General features: G+C 39.0%; 1 protein-coding gene across 2 annotated transcripts in view; it reads right to left on the bottom strand.

The window, feature by feature from the left end:
* Nucleotides 1–20,965, bottom strand: part of LOC132397207 (solute carrier family 45 member 4-like) — a 66,696-nt gene that overhangs the window by 15,895 nt on the left and 29,836 nt on the right. For both annotated transcript variants that reach the window (XM_059975662.1, XM_059975656.1), the window contains exons 3-4: nt 5,096–5,284; nt 44–223 (exon numbers count right to left, since the gene is read on the bottom strand). In XM_059975662.1, the coding sequence (XP_059831645.1) occupies nt 44–223; nt 5,096–5,284 (369 nt within the window). The remainder of the gene's footprint in view (nt 1–43; nt 224–5,095; nt 5,285–20,965) is intronic.

Genomic DNA, 20,965 nt, shown 5'->3' with positions numbered 1-20,965 from the left:
CTGGAATTAGACATTAATTAACTGAAAACAGATGATTTCAAACCTGCAGAAAATGCATGGATATTGAGTGCCATATCTTGTTCCTCTGTGTCCGCCACATCCAACAAATAAGCTCTAATTGGTCCCTCTGTTGCATCTGCACAGAAGTCCAGTATTACTACACCAACAACAGTCAGGACTATGCCAATTGGCTGATGGTCAGGAACGTCTCCAATGGCCAGACCTGAAAAATAGGGTTTATTTTTGTTGTAATAAAAACATTGGCAGAAACGCTTGCATTAAAGTTATATCACCATTTTCAAACACATCACAATGGATATATTTCAATTAATAATATTTTAGTGTAATCTTGAAAACCAGCAGAATTTGTTTAAAGTCAGCTTATGTATTTAAACAGACAACAAATCTACAGTGTTACAAATCTTTGTTTTACCTTAAAGTGCGATCACTGGTGAAAGTTTCCATTAGGTATCAAAGTGCTCAACTTACTAAATTGAATAGTCAAATACAAAATTCAAACTAACATCATAGAATTGTTCAGAACAGAACAAGGCCTTTTAATCCACATAAAAGTCTGACTAAAAGTCCCATTTACCAGCATGTAATCTGTAGTCTACTATGCCTTGATGATTCAAGCATTTGTCCAGATGCTTACTAAATGCTGTGAGAGTATCTGCTTCAATCTGCTCCTCACAAGCACTGGTTCAACATTGCAGCCACTGAATGAAAATAATTCTTCACATCCCCTCTAAGCCTTGCATTCATCACCTTATACCACTGTCCTCCAGTCTCCTCTGCCACTGGGAAAATATCTTCTATCTAGCTTTGCTTCAAGGAAGACAAACACAGCTTATTTAGTCATTCCTCATAACTGAAACATTCTATACTAATCAATATCCTTAATGAATCTCCTCAGAATGCTCTTTACAGATCAGCACACATTGTTTATTACATTGGTGCCAAAGTGGCATGGGAAAAATAGTGGATTATTTTATTTTAAAAAACACACATGAAAAGGTGTTTGTTTATATTTTTTTCTTCTAAATATCATAAACAGGAGGTGGTTTAAGAATTTGAATCTGATAAGAGGAAAGTGTTCTAACAATATAGGATATGGATTAAACTCCTTTGACAGTTGCTTGGGAATTTTTTTTATGAAAGGAAAACAACAGGAAACATTTCCTATGTATTGCTTCCTACCATTTTTTTTCTCATGTGAAAGAGGTTTATGGAATCCCCAAAGCATGTGAATGAATGAAACTTAAAAAAAAATACTAGTTTGATAGAAGGCATGAGTATCGTAATGGATTTTTTAAAAAAGTAAACAGAATTAATCAAAAGCCTTTATGGGGTGCAGGGTATTAGAGGAAAAGGAATTCTGGCTTGGGTGTAGTGTAAAGAAACAGATTTAATTAGGAAGCTTAAGGTAAAGAAACCCGCAGAGGACAGTATAACACGATAGCATGTACCCTGCATTTTGAAAGGGAGAAAATAAAATCAGATGTATTAGAACTACAGGGAAGAGAATTACAGAGGAATGAGAGGAGAGCTGGCCAAAGATAAGAAGGGAACACTAGCAGAGATGACGGCAAAACAACAGTGGCTGGAGTTTCTGGGGGCATCTTGGAAGGCACAGGACAGATACATCCACAAGATTAAGTAGTATTCTAAAAGGAGGATATGCAATTGTGGCTAACAAGGCAAGTCAAAGATAGCATGAAAGCAAAAGAGAGAGCATATGAAATAGCAAAAATTAGTGAGAAGATTGGGAAGCTTTTAAAAACAAGGCAGCTAAAAAGCCTAAGGAGAGAAAAATATGAAATATGAAGGGAAGCTACCCAATAATATATATTAAAAAAAGATACCAAACATTTTTTCAGACCTATAAAGAGACAAAGAGAGATGAGAATAGATATCGGACTGCTGGAAAATGATTCTGGGGAGGTAGTAATGTAGGGCAAAGGATTAGCAGACAAACTGAATAAGTATTTTTGCATCAGTCTTTACTGTGGAAGACACAAGCAGTACGTTAGACATTCAAAAATGTCAGGAAGCAAAAGTGAGTGTAGTTACGAGTACTAAGGAGAAGGTACTTGGGCAGCTGGAAGGTTTGAAGTTAGGCGAGTCACATGTACCAGATATACTACAGTCCAGGGTCCTGCAAAAAGTAGCTGAGAAGATTGTGGGGGTATGCACAAGTTATTAAATCCTCAAGTTAGAAAAAAACACCCATTATATTTGTTTTAATACCCAGAATACCTGCTTCCTACAGCAAAATCTTGTGTTGCTGAAAATTCACCATTAACTGCAAACGGAATGCACACTTCAAATCAGTTTATTGAATGAGAAATTAGCAAAGCTATTTCTCCTCCCATCTCAGCCACCCATAGATTAAAATCAGGAATCAGAATAAGATTTATTGTCACTGACTCAAGTCATGAAATTTGCTGTTTTGCAGTAGTAGTAAAGTGCAAGAATAAAAAAAACTCACTACAAGTATAAGAGAAGTCAAAACTGCAACAAATATGGCAAAATATTTGGATGAGAGTTGTGGACAGAAAATGATGATGTCAGGATGTGAATTACCAGCACCCATAAAGCACATTAAGGTTGAAAAATCTCCACAGCCTGACTAAGCACAGTGCGCTGGTGAGGCCACACTTCGATATTGTGTTCAATTTTAGTTGCCCTGCGATAGGAAAGACATTATTAAACCAGAAGGAGTGCAGTAAATATTTACAAGCATGTTGTCAAGACTGGAGGGACTGAGTTATAAGGACAGGCTAGAACTTTATTACTTGCAGTGTAGGAGACTGAGAGGAGATCTTATAAATTATGGAGGGCATAGATAGGGTAAATGCACTCAAATCTGTTTCCCAGGGTTGGGGAGTCAGGAATTAGAGGGCATAGGTTTAAGGTGAGAGGGACAAGATTTAATTGGAACTTGAGAGGCATTTTTTTAAAGTTAAAAACAAAGGAAGAGGTATCAATTTGGAATGAGCTGCCAAAAGTCTTGAAATAGGTACAATAAAAATATTTTAAAAGATATTTGGATAAATATATAGATTGGAATGGTTTAGAAGGTTATGGGTCACACACTTATAGGACTAGTTTAGATGGAGCATTTTGGTTGGCATAGACTAGTTAGCTGAAGGGCTTGTTGCATGCTGTGTAGCTCTATAACTAAGTGCATCCTTTTGTTTAAACAAAACTATAAAAGTTTATAACACATAAAAAGGCACAGACAATCAATACTTACAAGACAGTAAGTATACGCAAATTAAAATATGGTCACTCCTGTCTATAAAACAGTCAATACTACAGGGTGGGGGAACCACTGCTCATGGAAGTCCCCAAATGTGCCCGCCGCGATAGCGTGCTCAGTCTCCAAGGATAGCCAGGCAGGAACATATCCTTGGAAAAGGGGCAGGCAGTCAGCTTGGGCAGCGCCCTCCACCTTCTGTCACCCAGACCAGTGAATGGCCATCTTGGCCAGGTCCAGGACCAAGCCCACCAGGAGATCCTCCTCACACCCCACCCCCTTCCGAACTGGGTGCCCGTATATGAGGAGTGCGGGATTAAAATGCAGCCAGAACCTCAGCAGCAGCACCCTGAGAAACTCAAAGAGTGGCTGCAACCTCTCACATTCCATACACTGACTCCTCTTGCCCACATAATGGACAGTTGGATGGGGTGTCAGTGAACCTGCTCAAGGATCTGTCACACAGTACTGCCTGATGCAACACCTTCCACCCCAGGTCCCCAATGTACAGGGGAAGCACCCCTGCCTAAAGATATTTCCACTGGGGACCTCCTCTGCTGCCAGATGGCATCTAAGTGCATTGTGGAAAGCTAGGAAGAAATAGTGGTGGGCTTTGCAGATATTTGCATCATCTTCAGCCAGAGAAGTTCCAGAAGATGGAATGTCACTAGATGTTCTACTGTTATTGAAGGACAGCAAAGACAAGCCAGGGAACTAACGGCTGGTGAAAACTTGCACCAGTGAGGAGTAATTTACTGGTGGGGATTTAGGGACGTGATCTATCAGCACTTGAATAGACACGGATTAATTGGTGATTGTCAGCATGACTTTGTGTGTTGGAAATTATCTTAATTGTTAACTCTTTTTCTTGAAGACTTAACCAAAAGGATTGATGAGGGCAAGGCAGTGGACAATGTCTATATAGACTTTGACAAAGTCCCACATGGAAGGATAGTCAAGAACGTTAGATTGCGTGGGATTTAGAAAAAGCTGGCAAAGTGAGTACATAATTGGCTTGAGGGGAAGAAGCCATCATTATACTGTAATGATCACTGGTTGTGGGAAGTGCTGACCAGTGGTTAAGGCAAATGATCAGCAAATAACTAAAATCAATAAACAAGGAAATCATGGCTAAAATAATTAAGACAAGAAAATATGCAAAATTGTTTAGATAAAAGCCTAGAGAAAAAATTTGCCTCAACCGCTTGTAATAATTACATTCTGACACCACATGTTCCTCATTTCCCTTTTAGTCATAGAGATCCAGCACGGAATCAGAACCTCTGGCCCACTAAATCCATACCATCCACTTTATGCCCTGTTAGCATTTTTTCCTTCTCTTGCTGAAACCAGTATTTTTGCAAGCATTTGCTCTTATACCCAGTTTATTTTTGGGAAGGTACAGGAAAGAGTATATTACTTTATATTTAAAATTTATCTGCCACAACTCTTTCCATGCAAACTAACAATGCATTTTCATATCAGTAGCAAAATCTAGTTGTCTTTTAAGCAGCAATCCAAGTACAGCCTATAACTCCTCAAGTCTTTCTCTTGTTGCTTCTCAATCAGATTATATCTAAATCCTGACTCTAATATTTGTATTCTTTAATGCAGAATCAAATTGTACAAGGGAGAACCAGATTTAGTTGGCTTAAATCAGCTCTATTATGTTATTTCTCTTTGGAGAAACATATGTGGCAATGCAATCACATCTTTCATGTAACATGGTGACTAATCTGCTTAAATTGTGGACTAACATGTACAAATTCAGCATAATCTGCTTGCTCTTACAAGACATGAATGAAAATATCTGCAAAATATTCCATTATTTACCTATGAGGGAGCCATTTAAGAAGAGGGCAACTCCGAAGAGGGCTCCAATACAAAGAGCTAAGATGAAGGGCCGGCGGCGGCCCCAACTCAAAGTGCAGCGGTCACTAGCAGAACCTATCAGAGGAGTGAAGATCAGTCCCAGGATGGGGCTTAGAAACCAGGTGAGGCTGTAGTATTGTTCTGGAAGACCTGTGAGAAGAAAGTTGAAACTTTATAAGTAGTGCTTTAAGTAGAAACAAACCATTCAATAGAATGCTTGGATAGAAATATTTTCATTACAATTTTAGGTTTTTCAATTCACATTCTATTTCATGTATAGTGATCCAAATAAGCTTACCTTGTTTTCAAGTAAAATTTCAATTTTTGCCTACAAATTGGCTTTTAATTACTTCAAAATGTCACATTTGTATCCATGTTTATCACAAGAGTTCCTGCCAAAGGAACATAAATCTGTACTTGCTAAGGTGAGGCAAGGTACTTGTGGTTGCTTGGGTTTCCTTTGGATAACCTATTTTCCTCCCACATCCCAAAAACTCTTATGGGTTGGGAATTAATCACTGTAGTTTGCCCCTTGAGAAATATGAATATGGGGAGAATATGATGGGGGTGGTACAGATATGAGTGATGGTTAGCACAGATTTTGTAGGCTGAGGATGTGTTGTGCTGTATTATTCTGATATCCAAATACACTTAAACAACACTGAATACGGAGTAATGTGATTGTTATGAACAGATATAATGTAATTGGTAGTTTTAAAAAATCTATTTTGACCTTTTATATACACTTTCTTGTACTGGGCATCCTTCTATGCAGAAACTAATAAAACTATTGAAAAGAACATATTTAATCATTTGTTTCTTCATGTTCTAGATGTCATTTTATTTCTCCACACTGCCCCAAGCAAATACCACTGATTACCTTGTTCACCATGAAAGCCCCATCAACCCAAAAATATAGTTATTGCAAAAAAACTCAGTCCAACTCACAACCAGCCCAATTCAACTTAATGACGACAAAAGACGAATTCTAAAGCTTTTGCACAGAAGGAATCAGAATTGATTAGAGAGTTTAAGGTAAAAGAACCCTTAAGGGCAAGTGATCATAATATGACTGAATTCATCCTGAATTACGAGAAGGAGCTAAAGTCAGATGTATCAGTTTTACAGTGGAGTAAAGGGAATTACGGAGGCATGAGAGAAGTTGGTTAGAACTGATCGGAAAAGAACGCTGGCAGAGATGACGGCAGAGTAGCAATGGCTGGAATTTCTGGAAGCAATTCAGAAGGCATGGGATATATACATCCCAAAGAGGAAGAGGTATTCTGAAGGAAAGATGACATGGCTAACAAGAGTAGTCAAAGTCAACATGAAAGCCAAAGAGAAGGAATAGAATAGAGAACAAAAAGGTGGGAAGTTAAGAGGATTGGGAAGCTTTTCAAAACCAAAAGAAGGCAACTAAAAAGTCATTAAGGTAAAGATGGAATACAACAGCAAGCTAGCCAATAATATTAAAGAGGATACCAAAAGTTCCTTCAGATATATAAAGTGTAAAAGAGAGGTGAGTGGATATCGGACCACTGGAAAACGATGCTGGAGAAGTAATAATGGGGACAATGAAATGGTAGACAAGCTGAATAAGTATTTTGCGTTATTCTTCACTTTGGAAGACACGAGCCATATACTGGAAGTTCCAGGTGTCAGGGGTCATTAAGTATGTGAAGTTACCATAACTAGAAACAAGATTCTTGGGAAACTGAAAGGTCTGAAGATAGCTAAGTCACCTGGACCAGATGGGGTACAACTCAGCGTTCTGAAAGAAGTACCTGAAGAGATCGTGGAGGCATTAGTGATGATCTTTAAAGAATCACTAGATTCTGGAATGGTTCTGGAAAACCAGAAAATTACAAATGTCTTTCCACTTTTCAAAAAAGGAGATAGACAGAAGAATGGAAACTATAGGCTAGTTAGTCTGACCTCAGAGGTTGGGAAAACGTTGAAGTCGATTATTAAGGATAAGGTCTCAGGGAACTTAGAGGCATATGATAAAACAGCCATAGCCAGCATGGTTTCATCAAGGGAAAATCTTGCTTGACAAATCTGTTAGAACTCTTTGAAGAAATAACAAGCAGGACCAACAAAGGAGAATTGGTTGATGATGTACAATTAGATTTTCAGAAGGCCTTTGACAACCTGACACACATGAGGCTGCTTAAAAAGCTACAAGCTCATGGTATTACAGGAATGATTTTAGGATGGATAAAGCAGTGGTTGATAGGCAGGAGGCAAACAGTGGGAATAAAGGGAACCTTTTCTGACTGGCTGCAGGTGACTGGTGGTGTGCCACAGGGATCTGTGTTGGGACCAATTCTTTTCATGTTTGATAGATTCTTGATTAGTCAGGGCATGAAGGGATACAGGAAGAAGACAGGAGATTGGGTTGAGAGGAAAATTGGAATGAAATGGTGAAGCAGACGGGATAAGCCAAATGGCCTAATTCTGCTCCTATATCTTATGGAAATTTATATAACTAAACAAAATCAAATGTTGCTCAGAAAGGTGTAATGTTTTGTGCCAGTCTCAACAAAGGAAGATTATTGCAGAATATCACTACAGGAGAAATAGCTTAAATAAGCCCACTATTTTTGTTCCTGGACATCAGCATCTTTGAGGATCTATCCTGGGTCCAAACAGCTCCAATCTGCTAATTAAATTTGCTGATGACACTACATTGACTGGCCTTATCTCAAACACTAATGAGGTGGCCTATAGGGAAGGAGTCATCTCTCTGACAGTGGTGTCAAGAAAACAATCTCTCCCTCAATGTCGCAAAACCAAAGGAGCTGGTTATGGATTACAGGAGGAATGGAGAAGGGCTAACCCCTATTGACATCAATGGATCTGGGTTTGAGAGGGTAAACAGCTTAAGTTCTTCAGCATCCACATCACCGAGAACCTCACGTGGTCTGTACACACCAGCTGTGTGGTGAAAAAAGCACAACAGCGCTTCTTTCACCTCAGACAGTTGAGAAAGTTTGGAGTGGGTCCCCAAATTCTAAGAACTTTCTACAGGGACATAATTCAGAGCATCCTGACTGGCTGCATCACTGCCTGGTATGAGAACTGTACCTCCCTTAATCGCAGGACAGGTGTGTAAAAAGGGCCGGTAGGATCATTGGGGACCCAAGTCATCCCAACCACAATCTATTCCAGCTGCTACCATCCAGGAAGTGGTACTGTAGCATAAAAGCCAGGACCAACAGGCTCTGGGACAGCTTCTTCCACCAGGCCATCAGACTGATGAACTCATGCTGATCTGAGTGTACTCTATATTACATTGACTGCTTTGTTTATTATAAATTATGATTGCACATTTAGATGGAGACATAATGTAAAGATTTTTACTCCTCATGTTTGTGAAGGATGTAAGAAATAAAGTCAATTCAATTCATTGATTCAATTGTGAAGAAGGATGCCAGCAGTGCTAGTTCATTAACTGTTTAATGAGATTTAAGGTGTGTCACCAAATACTTCTACAGATGTATGGCGAACACCAATTTGACAGGTTTCATCACAGCCTGGAATGGAGGCTCCCATGCACAAAAGGCAGTAGAGGGCTGGAAATGTAGCCAGTCCCACCGCAGCACCCCCCCCCCCCCCCATCACTGAAGCCATCTTTAAGAGGCAGTGCCTAAAGAAGGCACATCCATCATTGAAGACCTTCACCATCTGGGACAGGCCCTTCTGGCATTACTATCATTGGGATGGTGGTACATGAGAGGAGCCTGAAAACCCATACTCAATGTCTTAAGAAAAGCTTCTTCCCCTCCATCACCAGATTTCTAAAATCTCCACAAAACATGAACAGTACCTCAATATTCACCTTTTGCACTATTTATTTTGTAACTCATAGCAATTTTTGTGTCTTTCACTGTCGTACTGTTGCAAAACAAATTTCACAACATATGTCAGTGATAATAAAATGATTCTCATTTTTGTATGGAAGGCCCAGCAAGACAACCCAAGGCCATGTACTAAATAATATACTCAATTTCCCATCTTCAAGCTAGCCTGTAATTTTTGCTCCAAATTACTAACAAAAACTGAAGTTTCAATGAGTTCAATTATTTTTAACTTGCATAACTTCCAGTCCTGCTCCCAATGTACAAACAGTGAACTCTACTTCAAAATGGTATAGATATTTCCCATGGTTTTAATTTAAAAAAAAAACAAGTAAAGCAGCAGCTTAAAACAACTATTGGAGATCTTCCATGTCAATTATATTACTTTAATGGAAATGGAGTACTCATAACAAACAGGAAAGCCTAATCTTTTACTACAATTGAAAAGTAGTGGGATTAGTTGAAAATAGCATTTCTCACAACACTATACACGGAATGTATTGACTGTATTGAGCATCAATTTACTGATTGAAAACAATAATATCAGCATAATTCCATGCTGCAGGAAAACACATTGTGTTCGTTCAGCTTACAGAGAATGACTCAAGCTTAAACCGCCTGACGGTCTCCTCGTTACCGTCCACCTCACAGCTTGGTCAGAACAATATCATTTCCTATTGGCACAAGAAATGCTTTATTTCCTGTTGACCCCTAGATATGTGGCAGGTGGATAGCTCAGGACTAATGAACACAGTTAATATCTGGACAGGAAACAGCTGGACACATCAGTTAATGCAATGTGAAAAATGGCAGAAACAGGATACAAATTAGCAATTTGTTTCCTCAATCTTAAATAGCATTAAAATCCATTCTCCCACTTTCCCTTTTGGAAAGCATAATTTTTTCTTTAATTCTATGATGCCTCTTTTGCACATTCAAATTAGAAAACCCAGTATTTTCAAGGCACAGAACATACTTCCAAAGTCTGCTCTATATTTTTGTGGTCCACTTTCCATTACTCCAAGGTCCACCTTTCAGCTGAAGATGATTCACCATCGGCAGCAGCACTGAATGGCACAGAGAGCTATGCATTAAAGATACCCAGTGCCAGCAGCAGAGGAAAGCACCTTCTCAAACTGCCCACTCCATTGTAGTGTTTTGTTGCACATCAGCTAGAACTAATAAAATGGAGTGTGCATATTCTTTAACTCATGAAGATCCCTATACTCCACATTAGATTGAGCTGAAAGACGAGCCAATGCCTCCTCCATTACATTCCACCCCCCCCCCCCCGCTATCTAAACCAATAGTAAATTTTAATTATTATGACAAATCCACAGGTTGTTACTTTGAACATGGTTGGAGGTTTTCTCAGGGCTATGTCCTGACAACTTCCAAAGTATCTATGCTAATCCCCAGCTAATGTAGTAATTTCAAATCTTGTGATTTTGTTGCTTGTTTACCCACACCCCCTCCATTGTTACTTTCAAATTAAGCTGTACCAAACTCAGCCACGTCCACAAATGATGATCTCTCAATCTCTCAGCAGACTCATTGGTAAATGTTCAAGAGTATGCAATAATATGTACATATTTGAAGCAATGACAACAGATGCCTCATGTACTGTTGACTCCCATTGCTTCATTGTGTCCAATACAGATGCTGATCTGCCACACAAAGGGCAATAAATGATAGGGGGAGATTCAGCTTATGTTGAATTCTGTTAGAGTGGATGAATACAACATATTATACCAACCAAAACTGTGGAACATCATCAGAAATCTTTGTTGTTGCAACAAGATTATCTGAAATGTAATGGTTTAATCTACAGAAATATATGATACAGACGTTAAAGCCTGTAACCTTCCACTGGTGATCAGTGAAAACAGAACTATTCTATCCAAAGGTTGTCAAAGTTTACCTGTTGAAATAGATAAAGCAGGCCATCTCCACATCTGGACTGGAGTAAAGAGCAACCGAGCCTGCAGTTGAGACACTGAGCAGAGCTATTGATGTGCAATGGAAAGTAGTCAGTCTGTGCCTTCCTGAAGTCCACAATCATCTCATCTTGTCCACCCCAAGGTTCAGGTTGTTCTCACACCATCAAATAAGCCTCTCTACGTGCCGACTTATTGTTGTTGCTGATGAGGCTAATCACTCTGAGTCTGATATCGTTTGAGCTGGATCTGGCAGTGCAGTCAGCAGCATGAACAGCTGTGAGCTGAACACACAACCCTGCAGGGCACCAGTGCTCAGCATGACGGAGCTTGAGATATTGCTGCCAACTTGACTATCTCAGGTCATTCCATCAAGTAGTCCAAGATCTAGTTACAGAGAGGGATGTTGAGTCCCAATAAGTTGAGCCTGTTACAGATGATCATGTTGTGAAGTCGATGAACATCCTAGCATATGAGGCATAATTTTCTAAGTGGGATAGGATGGAGTGGAGGGCCAAGGCTATTGCATCATCAGTGGTCTTGATTCTCTTCCTGCTACAATTTAATCCATCCCCAACATAGTTTACATGTAATAGCCCTCAAAATATTATACAAGCTGTGTCTGGAAGGCAACGCTTACAGCTTGCAATTGCAAAATTCCTTCTTACCACTAGTAGTAATTTGCTTTGATATGTAGTCTTCAATTAAGTCACCAGAGTTGATTTAAAAACTCTGAAGTTCTTGCCTCAACTCCATAAGATGAATAATGACTGAACCAGTTTCATACCTGGAGTATGACAGCTGTAAATATTTCATTTGAAGACAGAGACTAGAGATTTGGTGCAATTAAAAAAATTAAGAACCATTGAATAGAATCAACCAATGCATTTCAATAGCTTATAATTCCTCTCCCATTTATACAGTAACAGCAGCTGGAAAGCGAAATAGAAGTTTTTCAGCATCTGTAGAAAACTTGATGAATAAATCCACAAATCAGTGAAGTGATATTTAAAATCAGGATGCCAATCTTGTGGAATCAAAAAGAAAATAACGAAATAACTTTGTTACTGATCTAGCCAAATGCAACTATAAACATTCATTCATTCCTTTCCCAAAACAGAAGGCATTAGAAGTACTAAATTTCTAATTGAGCCTTTTGGGGAAGACATATGATTATTCACATAACTTTCAGAAGCAAGTTAGCCAAAATATCAATACGTGGAAAATCAACCTTCTTCCGCATTTATTGATGGAATGCAAAGCTGTACATAAACTTATAAAACCTTAGTAATGCTGAAATAATATCCACAAGAAACATATTGCAATGGATAAACAACCACTTCATTATTGAAGGGAAAATATTCTTCAGTAATAATCTGCTGTACTAATTTTCATAAAGAAAATATTGTTACTCATGCTGTGACTGGGATGAAGTGACAGGGTGCACTGTAGCTAGATACTCTGATGAAAATATAACAGATGCTGTTAGAAAGATACATAGACTGCCAAGGGACATGAAGGAAAAGTACAGTAAGCACAAATTTAACATCAAGTGTTGCGATTCAAAGGAACCAGGAGTCCTACATTATGAAACAAAGATTTGGCTTGCAGCACAGTAAATAGTCAGGAAGGCTGGTCCTCAATTCAATGGAGTATGAAAGCAGGGGTGTTTTGATACAACCATTGTCACAGATGCTGTGTGTAAATGCATGCTCTCCCTGTGACTGTGATGCTCTGGTGTCTTTCCACATCGGGAACAAATTACTGTTACAGGTGGTACAGAAAATGGGGAAAGGAAATTCCAAACTTGCAAACGAAATAAATGCACAGTAAACTGTTCTGAAGAAGATGCAAACTTTTAAAGGATAAGCCTGCATTGGCCATATTTTCCAAAATTCTGGAATAGGACAGGGTGAGCTGAGGCTACTCAGCAGGTTTAGTGTCCGCTGTGGAGAAAGGCAGTTAGTATTAAGGCTGGTGGGTGGCTCCAGCCAGGTGCTGCCTGGCCTTAGTATTTCCAGATTTTAGCTTTAATTCAGATTTTTTTTCCACTTGAGCTCAGGAATCCCCTTTTTCAGTTTCAAGGACTCCTTAAAGTCACCCTCTCTGACCAAACTTTAACTTACCTATTCTACTCATCTTATATGATTTAGCTTTGAACTATTTGATAATACTTCTGAATAACACCTTTGTAAGTTTGTTCTACTGAGTGCACTAGATATTGCGCTGTCTACAGAAGATGATTCAGAAGGGAACTACCAGTGTCGAGTCATTCAAAACCGAGGTTCCAATGTTTTACTGACAGATTCTGAGGCACAGTCCTATTGCCAGAGAAGGGAAGTGTGAAAAGTTGCAAAAGGAATGGACAAAGAAAATAAAAAAGATCTAGGGCAAGTGGTATAAACTGGCACAATCATAATCTGAAATTGCCAGAGCATGGTGAATGACTGGAATACACTGCTTGAGGAAATGGTGGAAGCAGACTCACTTTGATAAGAGCATGAAATAGGTCTTTCTGCTCCTTTGAGCCATGATAACCAGCAATCCTTCCTCCCCGCCCCTGATTTAACTCTGACCTAATCATGGGACAATTTATAACCTATCTGGTAAGTCTTTTGAAACTGGGAGGAAACCAGAGCACCCAGGGGAAATCCACACATACCATGAGGACACAGATAATCCTTACTGAAACTGAACTCTAGTGACCCCAGCTGCAATAATATTGTGCTGTTACACTACTGTAGCACCCTGTATCTAGAGGAGACCTGAACCATCTAGGCATAGAAGGCCCAGTGCTGGAAATGGAATAAACAAATGGGTGCACTCTTGTTAGCATGGGTATGGTGGGTTAAAATGCCCATTTCCGTGTTCTACAACTCAATAGTTCCAAGGCATTTATGAGACCAGACTGGAGAACTTCACATTGTTTTGTTCATTATATTTAAGGAAGGACATTGAATTTTAGATAAATATTCAGTTCATGTTCAAGTTTAATTATCATTCACCTATACATGAACACAGCCAAACGAAACAGCATTCTTCTGGGGTCAAAGTGCATAAGGCACAAATAGCATATACAAAATAGCAATAAACAAAGTCACAAAATATATATAGCCCATGTCCCTGAGTGACATGTCCTGTAAATAGATGGTGCAGAAGTGTTATCAGCAAGAACAAGCAGCTCTCAACAGTCCACAAACTTAGACGTATGAAATCCAGCTTGTCTTCCACTGTGAACACTGGATAGCCGGACTAACGGGAGAAGCCAGCCCCCGACACACCTCTGGCATCTCCTGGATGCCGCAACAGGCAAGCCTATTCCTTGCTACAACTGAGGCCAGGCAGCTCCCCTCCTGCCTGTCTCGCCAATAAACAAGGGGAACAGACTTATTGTATTTTACATTACTGATGTCCAACAGGGTCTTGGGATCACAAGAGAAACATCTAAGATAATCACTCGCTGATACACTACCCACTGCTTTCATGCACTAACTCTGATACCTCTCTGTAGTGGGTATGTAGCACGATCCACAACGTCCAGCTCCTCTGTCATCAACAGCACTCTGATTGGGTAGACCTGCTGTACTCCAAATCCTTAACATTGTCAGCATTGCCTTATGATTGTTTAAAAAAAAAGACAAAAATACCTTCGGTTGGCCCCCAAGAGTCCACTGGGTTTGAAGGCGCCGCTATCTTACTGAAAGTTAAGTTACGTATATTAACTAAGTTAAGAGAAAGCTTAATGGTGAATACAAGAATGAAGCTGATCTTATCCAGGAGGGAGTCACATTTAAGACAGTTAGGAATTTCTCCTGAATTATAGGGGTGACATGGGTGAGAGTTTTTGAATATATTCAAGACAAAAAGCTGACAGAAAATTAAATCTGTTCTGGAATGTGTGTGAGAGACAGAGAGATCAAATCTGCTATGACCTTACAGAATGGTGGATGAGACTTAAGAGAGCAACAGCCTATTTCAGCTAATAATTTTGCCTTTTGAGTTAAGGATGTCCACTGCAATAATTTAAACTTCATGACACGCCCATTTTAATTTTCAAAACTTGATATTTGCATGGTCTTATAGTGAATTTTGTTGACCACTTAGCTCAAAACATTGCTAGGTCCCACCTCCAAAGCCATTAACATTTTTACCAATTATTTTGCTACCATTGTTACAAATCATTTACACATACAAATAAGCTGTCACTTTAAAAATGGCATCACCCTACCTACTGAAACAAGTTAAGTATTAGCATGCTCCTGCACCTGTTAAACTCGTCAAAATATAGTATACAAGATTACCACTCATTTTCCCCCGACATTTAAGACCAATTTGTTTCCCTTTCACTAGCATCCCTCATGACTCCACTACAAATGTTCAAGTCTTTCAGCACAAGCCTTTTACACTCAAAGCTAGAAATCTGTTTTCAATCTGCAGTGCAGTGTTAACAACCTTATTTAGGGATGAGGGCAATAAAGAAAGCCCCCCCACCCCCAAATCACTTGTACAGGGTATTGGCAAAGCAACAACTGGAATACCAGTGTGCAATTTTCATCCCGTTCTTCAGTGAAATTCACAACATTGAAGGCGGTCCAGAAGCCATTCTCCAAGCTATTTCCTAGGATAACAGGACTGTCCCATCTCAAACTAGTTTTTAAAAATACCTGTAATCTTCAATTTCGAACAACAAGGATGATGTCATTGAAACAAGATACCAAAGGGCCATGATGAGGAAAATGTTGAGTTTCAAACAAGGAAATAATTATCTGAACCATGGGTATTTCCTCCAAAAGGATAGTGAGTTGCTGGAATTCACTACCCTATGGGGTTGTGGAGTACAAAACATTGGAGAGGTATTTAAAGAGATGGATTCATTTTTGAAAGATCAGTAAAGTGTGTTATTATGCATTCTGGGCACAAAAGAAATATTGAGGTCAGAGGCAGATCAGCCATAATTGCATGGAATGACAAGTTGGGTGTACTCTTGCTCCCATTTCTTGTTGTCTTGCTCCAATAGTCAATCCTGTTATTTTAAAGCAAAGGATCAGCATAAACATAAAGTAGTTATCAACCTGTTTATTCCTGCACTGAGGTTACATACCAGTCAATGATTGATAGTATATAGTTTTATTTGCATATTAAAAGTGGTAACCTTGAGGATTTTTCCCATTAAATTCAGTACAATATTTCCTTGACAGTTAAGGGAGATGAAAGTGTTGCCACAATTGAGATTATATTCAGTTTCAGTGTCAAAGACCTTGTTAATTTGATATGTAATGAATAGCCAAAACCCAAACAGCAAGTCAAAGACAAACATTGTGCATTTACTAGTCTCCACATTTGGTTTAACATAAACCAAGCAGATTAATATAAATACCATCAAACCATAACCCAAGAACGTCTGCAGTTTTTCTTTCCATTGGTCCCTGTATCTTAAAAATTATATGCAAATCACAGGGTTATAGTTTGCTGTTATTCTGGACAAAATTGTATTGACAGACATGGACACGGGATCTGCTGGTGGGAAGCAAGATATTCAGAAATTGATATGTAGCAATCAACTGAAGATCAGCGTGTACCACAGCAGTAAAATCACTAGCTAAATTACGAAGGAGACAATATAACCAGTATCAATTAATTTAATTTTAACCAAAAGTGTTGTACATAAATTTAATTTTTAAAAACCAGCATTGCTCATCCTTTTTCCCCCCATTGTTATAATGTAATAGGTTAAGGCAACTATTTCCATTTACATTTTATTGCAGTTACATTGAACAATACAAGCAACAAGATTGTCTAAATTTCCCAAGAAAGGATGAAGTTGTACAGGAGTGTAATTTTCATATCCCAGCTGAGAGTCAAGAGTAAGGCTATTTCTGTAGGTAGACGTACTCATTAAAAATTAGGAATGAAGAAGATTTGGGCTGTTTATTGTAGCATATTCAGTTTTAAAGTTATTGAACATAGATTAACCATACATCAGAGCTATAAATAAGATATACATCACAAGGATAATGTTTACATTAAAGTGAAAAATTACAGTGATAGCATTACAGCCCAAGAACAGATCTTTTGTCTGAACTCGTGCCAGCCAAACTAGTTCCATTTGACTGCATTTGAACAATATCCATTCAAGCATTCCCTCTTCCATGATCATGCCTATTATATCTCTAAAACATTGTAATTGTACCCACCTCTACCACTTCTGGCAGCTCATTCCATATTTGTGGAAAAATCTACTCCACTGTGTGGAAAAGCCTATCCCTCAGATCCCCTTTAAATCTTTCCCCTCTCGGCTTAAACCAAAGTCTTTCAGTTTTAGACTCCTCAATCCTGGGAAAAGTACTGATCATACACACCATTTATGCCCCTCATGATTTTATACACATCTACAAGGTCAGCCCCAGCCTATCCTTTTTCTTTAACATCCATATGAATCTTTTCCAAACCAAATCTTTTCCAAGCTTAACGAAATAGTATGGCAACAAGACCAGTACACAATACTTAAGTACACTCACCATCTTGGACAACTATAACCTGACATCTCAGCTCCTGCAGACAGTACCCTAATTGATGAAGGCCAGTGTGGCAAACACCATCACCTTATGTCACCATTTTCAGGAAACTGGGTACCTGTAGTCCTAGGCGTCTCTGCTCTAGGATACACCCCAGGGCTTGCCATTTACTGTTTAAGTTCTGCCCTAGTTTAACATCCCAAATGCAGCACATCACACTTATCCAAGTTAAATTCCACCTGTCATTTCTTGGCCCAGTACCCCAGTTCATCAAAGTTATTAGATAACCCTTACTGCATACTATACCATTAATTTTGGTATCATTTGCAAAATTATGCCACCTACTAAATAATTTGTATAAATAACAAACAAGGGTCCCAGCATGGATCACTGGAAAATACCGATGGACACAGGCCTCCAATCAGGAAAAGAAACAACCCTCAACTGCCATCCTCTTTTTTAATCCATTTGGTTAACTCATCCTTCTGGATCAGCCTTTCATGTGCGACCTTGTCAAACACCTTGGTGAAGTCATGCAGATAACATCTACCATTGACTCCTGTCAATCCTTTTGATCACCTTTTCAAATAACTCAAATTCATGAGACATGATTTCCCACACACAAAACCACATTGACTATCCCTATTTAGACCTTACATTTCCAAATGCAAATAGATCTAGATTCTCAGAAACCCTTCCAGTAACTTTCCCACCACTGGCATTGGCCTTAGTTCCTTGGTTTATCCTTGCAGACCTTTAAATAGAGGAACTATATTAACCACCTTTCAATCTTCTGGTACACATGGCCAAGAAAGATGAAAAGACTTTCTACCAGGTCTCTGCAATTTTTTGCCCAACATCCCACAATGTGCCAAGATATACTTGGTCAAGTTCCTGGGATTTAACCAAATTTGTGCTTTAAGACTGCCAGCACCTCTTTTGTAATGTATGTAAGTTTTAGGATATCACTATTCTCTTCCCTGAAATGCTTGTTTCCACAATCTTCTCCATGATTGTCACCTTGTCATGGTGGAGAAGCTTGTGTGGTCCCGAGATCCCGACAGCAATGCTGACTGGAACTTTGCTCCTGGTAGGGTCACCCATGGTGGTAAGGCCGAGGGGAGGTCCCTGACAAATAACAATCCAACCAAGACCTCAACGATGGAACAGGCGGATGAAGTTACTTCGAACTTAACGGCTGTGAAGGCGGATGAAGGCTGCAACAAATCCATCAGCTCCAATAGTCATGGTTTCCATGCCATTGGAATCAGTTGGTTGATTTGTGGTGAAGTATTGCGCGCTTCTTGGAGTGCAACATCAAGTACACGTTAAACAAATACATGCATAGGCATCTTTGCTCTGTGGAAACAGAATGAAGACCATCATCCTAGACCTCGAGGGATAGCCACAATGACGACGGTAAACACTGGCAAGAATTATTCATACAAGACCATGCACATCATCCGTGGCTCCACAAATGGATGATCACATCGATCCTTAAAGGATCCAGTAACGCCCCCCCCCCCCACCACCCCAAGTTACCTTCCTGGCTCTTGATATACACTCAGCTCCTGCTTAACGCTGAGGATGCATTCCTTGGAGGTGGAACACTATGTGGGGGATCATTATAACATTACGTAAATGGACATGTGTACCTGATATATAAAAAAAACAAACCCGAGTTTTATGTAGACACAGTAATTTATGGAGTAACAAACATACAAATAAGCCTAACCTGTACATCAGTGGAGCAGCAACATATCACAGCAGAGAGAAAGCAAACTGTGGTGGTTACATCTAGACGGACCAGGCTGGTCTCCTCCTCTAACTTTGGCTTCTTCTTCCAGTAGGCTTTGAGATTTGATTGCCTTTCTTAAGTTTCCTCCCATGAAGGAATTCTTGGTAGCAGGAAATCATGTTGCCTCTTTCCTTATTGCTTCACTCCCAGTCAGGGTTATTATTGATGAACTGGTCCATGATTTGTGTGATCATGGTGATGCTAGTGCTGAGGAATTTTGTGGTGAGGTTTCTTGCTGGGGTTTCCTCTTCACTGGAGGTACCTATGCTAGAGAGGTTACTGCACTGTTTAAATCTATCAAACCAGATAGTTATGAATGCTGATTACGAATGTTACTGACATATCTTCTTTTTCTTGAATATGATTGAAGACTTATCTTGCCTTTTCCATTATTATCAGCTGGCTTTGGGGCATGTTTCATTGTGTTTGGTCATCCACCCATACATTTAATCTATTTTCCATTTCTCAAGCAAATGACTCCTTGAACGAGTCACCTTTGTTGATGATAAAACTTTGACATAATTGTTGCAGAAGCTTTTATCTTGTCTGCATTTTTTTAATATTTGTTCTGATCACTGATGTAGCCGATTTCAAAGAGGCGCCAACATCAACCGGATGCTCACTGGCTTCCAAACATCATATAACTTGCAGTTTCACATCCATGCTAATGCTTTTCCAATACACCTTAGATGTGCTACTTTCACTAGAAGTTGTTGGCCGTTTGAGACATTATGGTTGAAAAGAAATGGAAGAAATTGGCAAGGGAGCAAGAATGTTTACACACGCAGGGGAGGCATAGCGTGAACTTGTATGTGATTGGCTATGAGTGGCTCACAGCGTATGTAAAGCGCTCTCATTGGCTGGTTGAATGTTTACCATAATGGTGGCCATTCTTGAGAAATTTTAAGTGTTGTTTAGAATTTTTTTGTCACTTAAAAAAATTTCAATAAAGAATTGAATTACCGCTTTGTAATGAATCTGTGCTATGCGGAATTTGAGTGTACTTAGAATCTCTTGGAACTCTCTTTTACCTTATCTGCTAATACTATCTTATGTTCTTTGCTCCTTTGTGCAGTCCTACATTCCTCATACTCAATAAATATTTGAAATATTAGCTTACCAAACGTCGTCAAAAACCAAGCATGTCAAATATTCCATTAGATTTCCCCTCCATAGATAGAAAAGTCAGATTTGGTAGGTTTCTGTGGAAAATGCAGGCATCACTCTATTTAAATCTATTCAAAGTGCTGGTTAGCAATAAAAATATCGGAAGCATGTCCATCAGTACCAACTCTTAAATGGCAAGTCCTTAAATGATAAACATTAAGTTTAATATACTTAGATCAACCTTCTGCATGTCTGCTGAAAAATTATATGAAAATACTTCAGCATAATGTACATTATTAGTACAATTCACAAACTGCAAGAACAGTATGCAGAATTTCTTAAATTGGTAAATTCAGTGTTTAAAGCTGATTAAAAAGCATCAGATTTTCTGAAGTGCAAATCCAGTACTGTATTTAGATACAATGATAGAAAAAAGTATAATATTGCAAACTTTCTAACAGTAGAATAGAATAGATAGCATTTTCACCTGCCATCTAAAAAGTTTGATTAAAACCTTGGCATTATCACCAAGTTCAAACATTCTCTTCCGCCCAAGGTGTTTACTTGCTGCAGCGAGGTTGTAAATACTTAATGCACTGTTAAATCAGTCATCC

The sequence above is a fragment of the Hypanus sabinus genome, chromosome 1 (assembly GCF_030144855.1).
Source record: "Hypanus sabinus isolate sHypSab1 chromosome 1, sHypSab1.hap1, whole genome shotgun sequence".
Taxonomy (NCBI): domain Eukaryota; kingdom Metazoa; phylum Chordata; class Chondrichthyes; order Myliobatiformes; family Dasyatidae; genus Hypanus; species Hypanus sabinus.
This window is presented reverse-complemented; position numbering and strand designations above follow the sequence as displayed.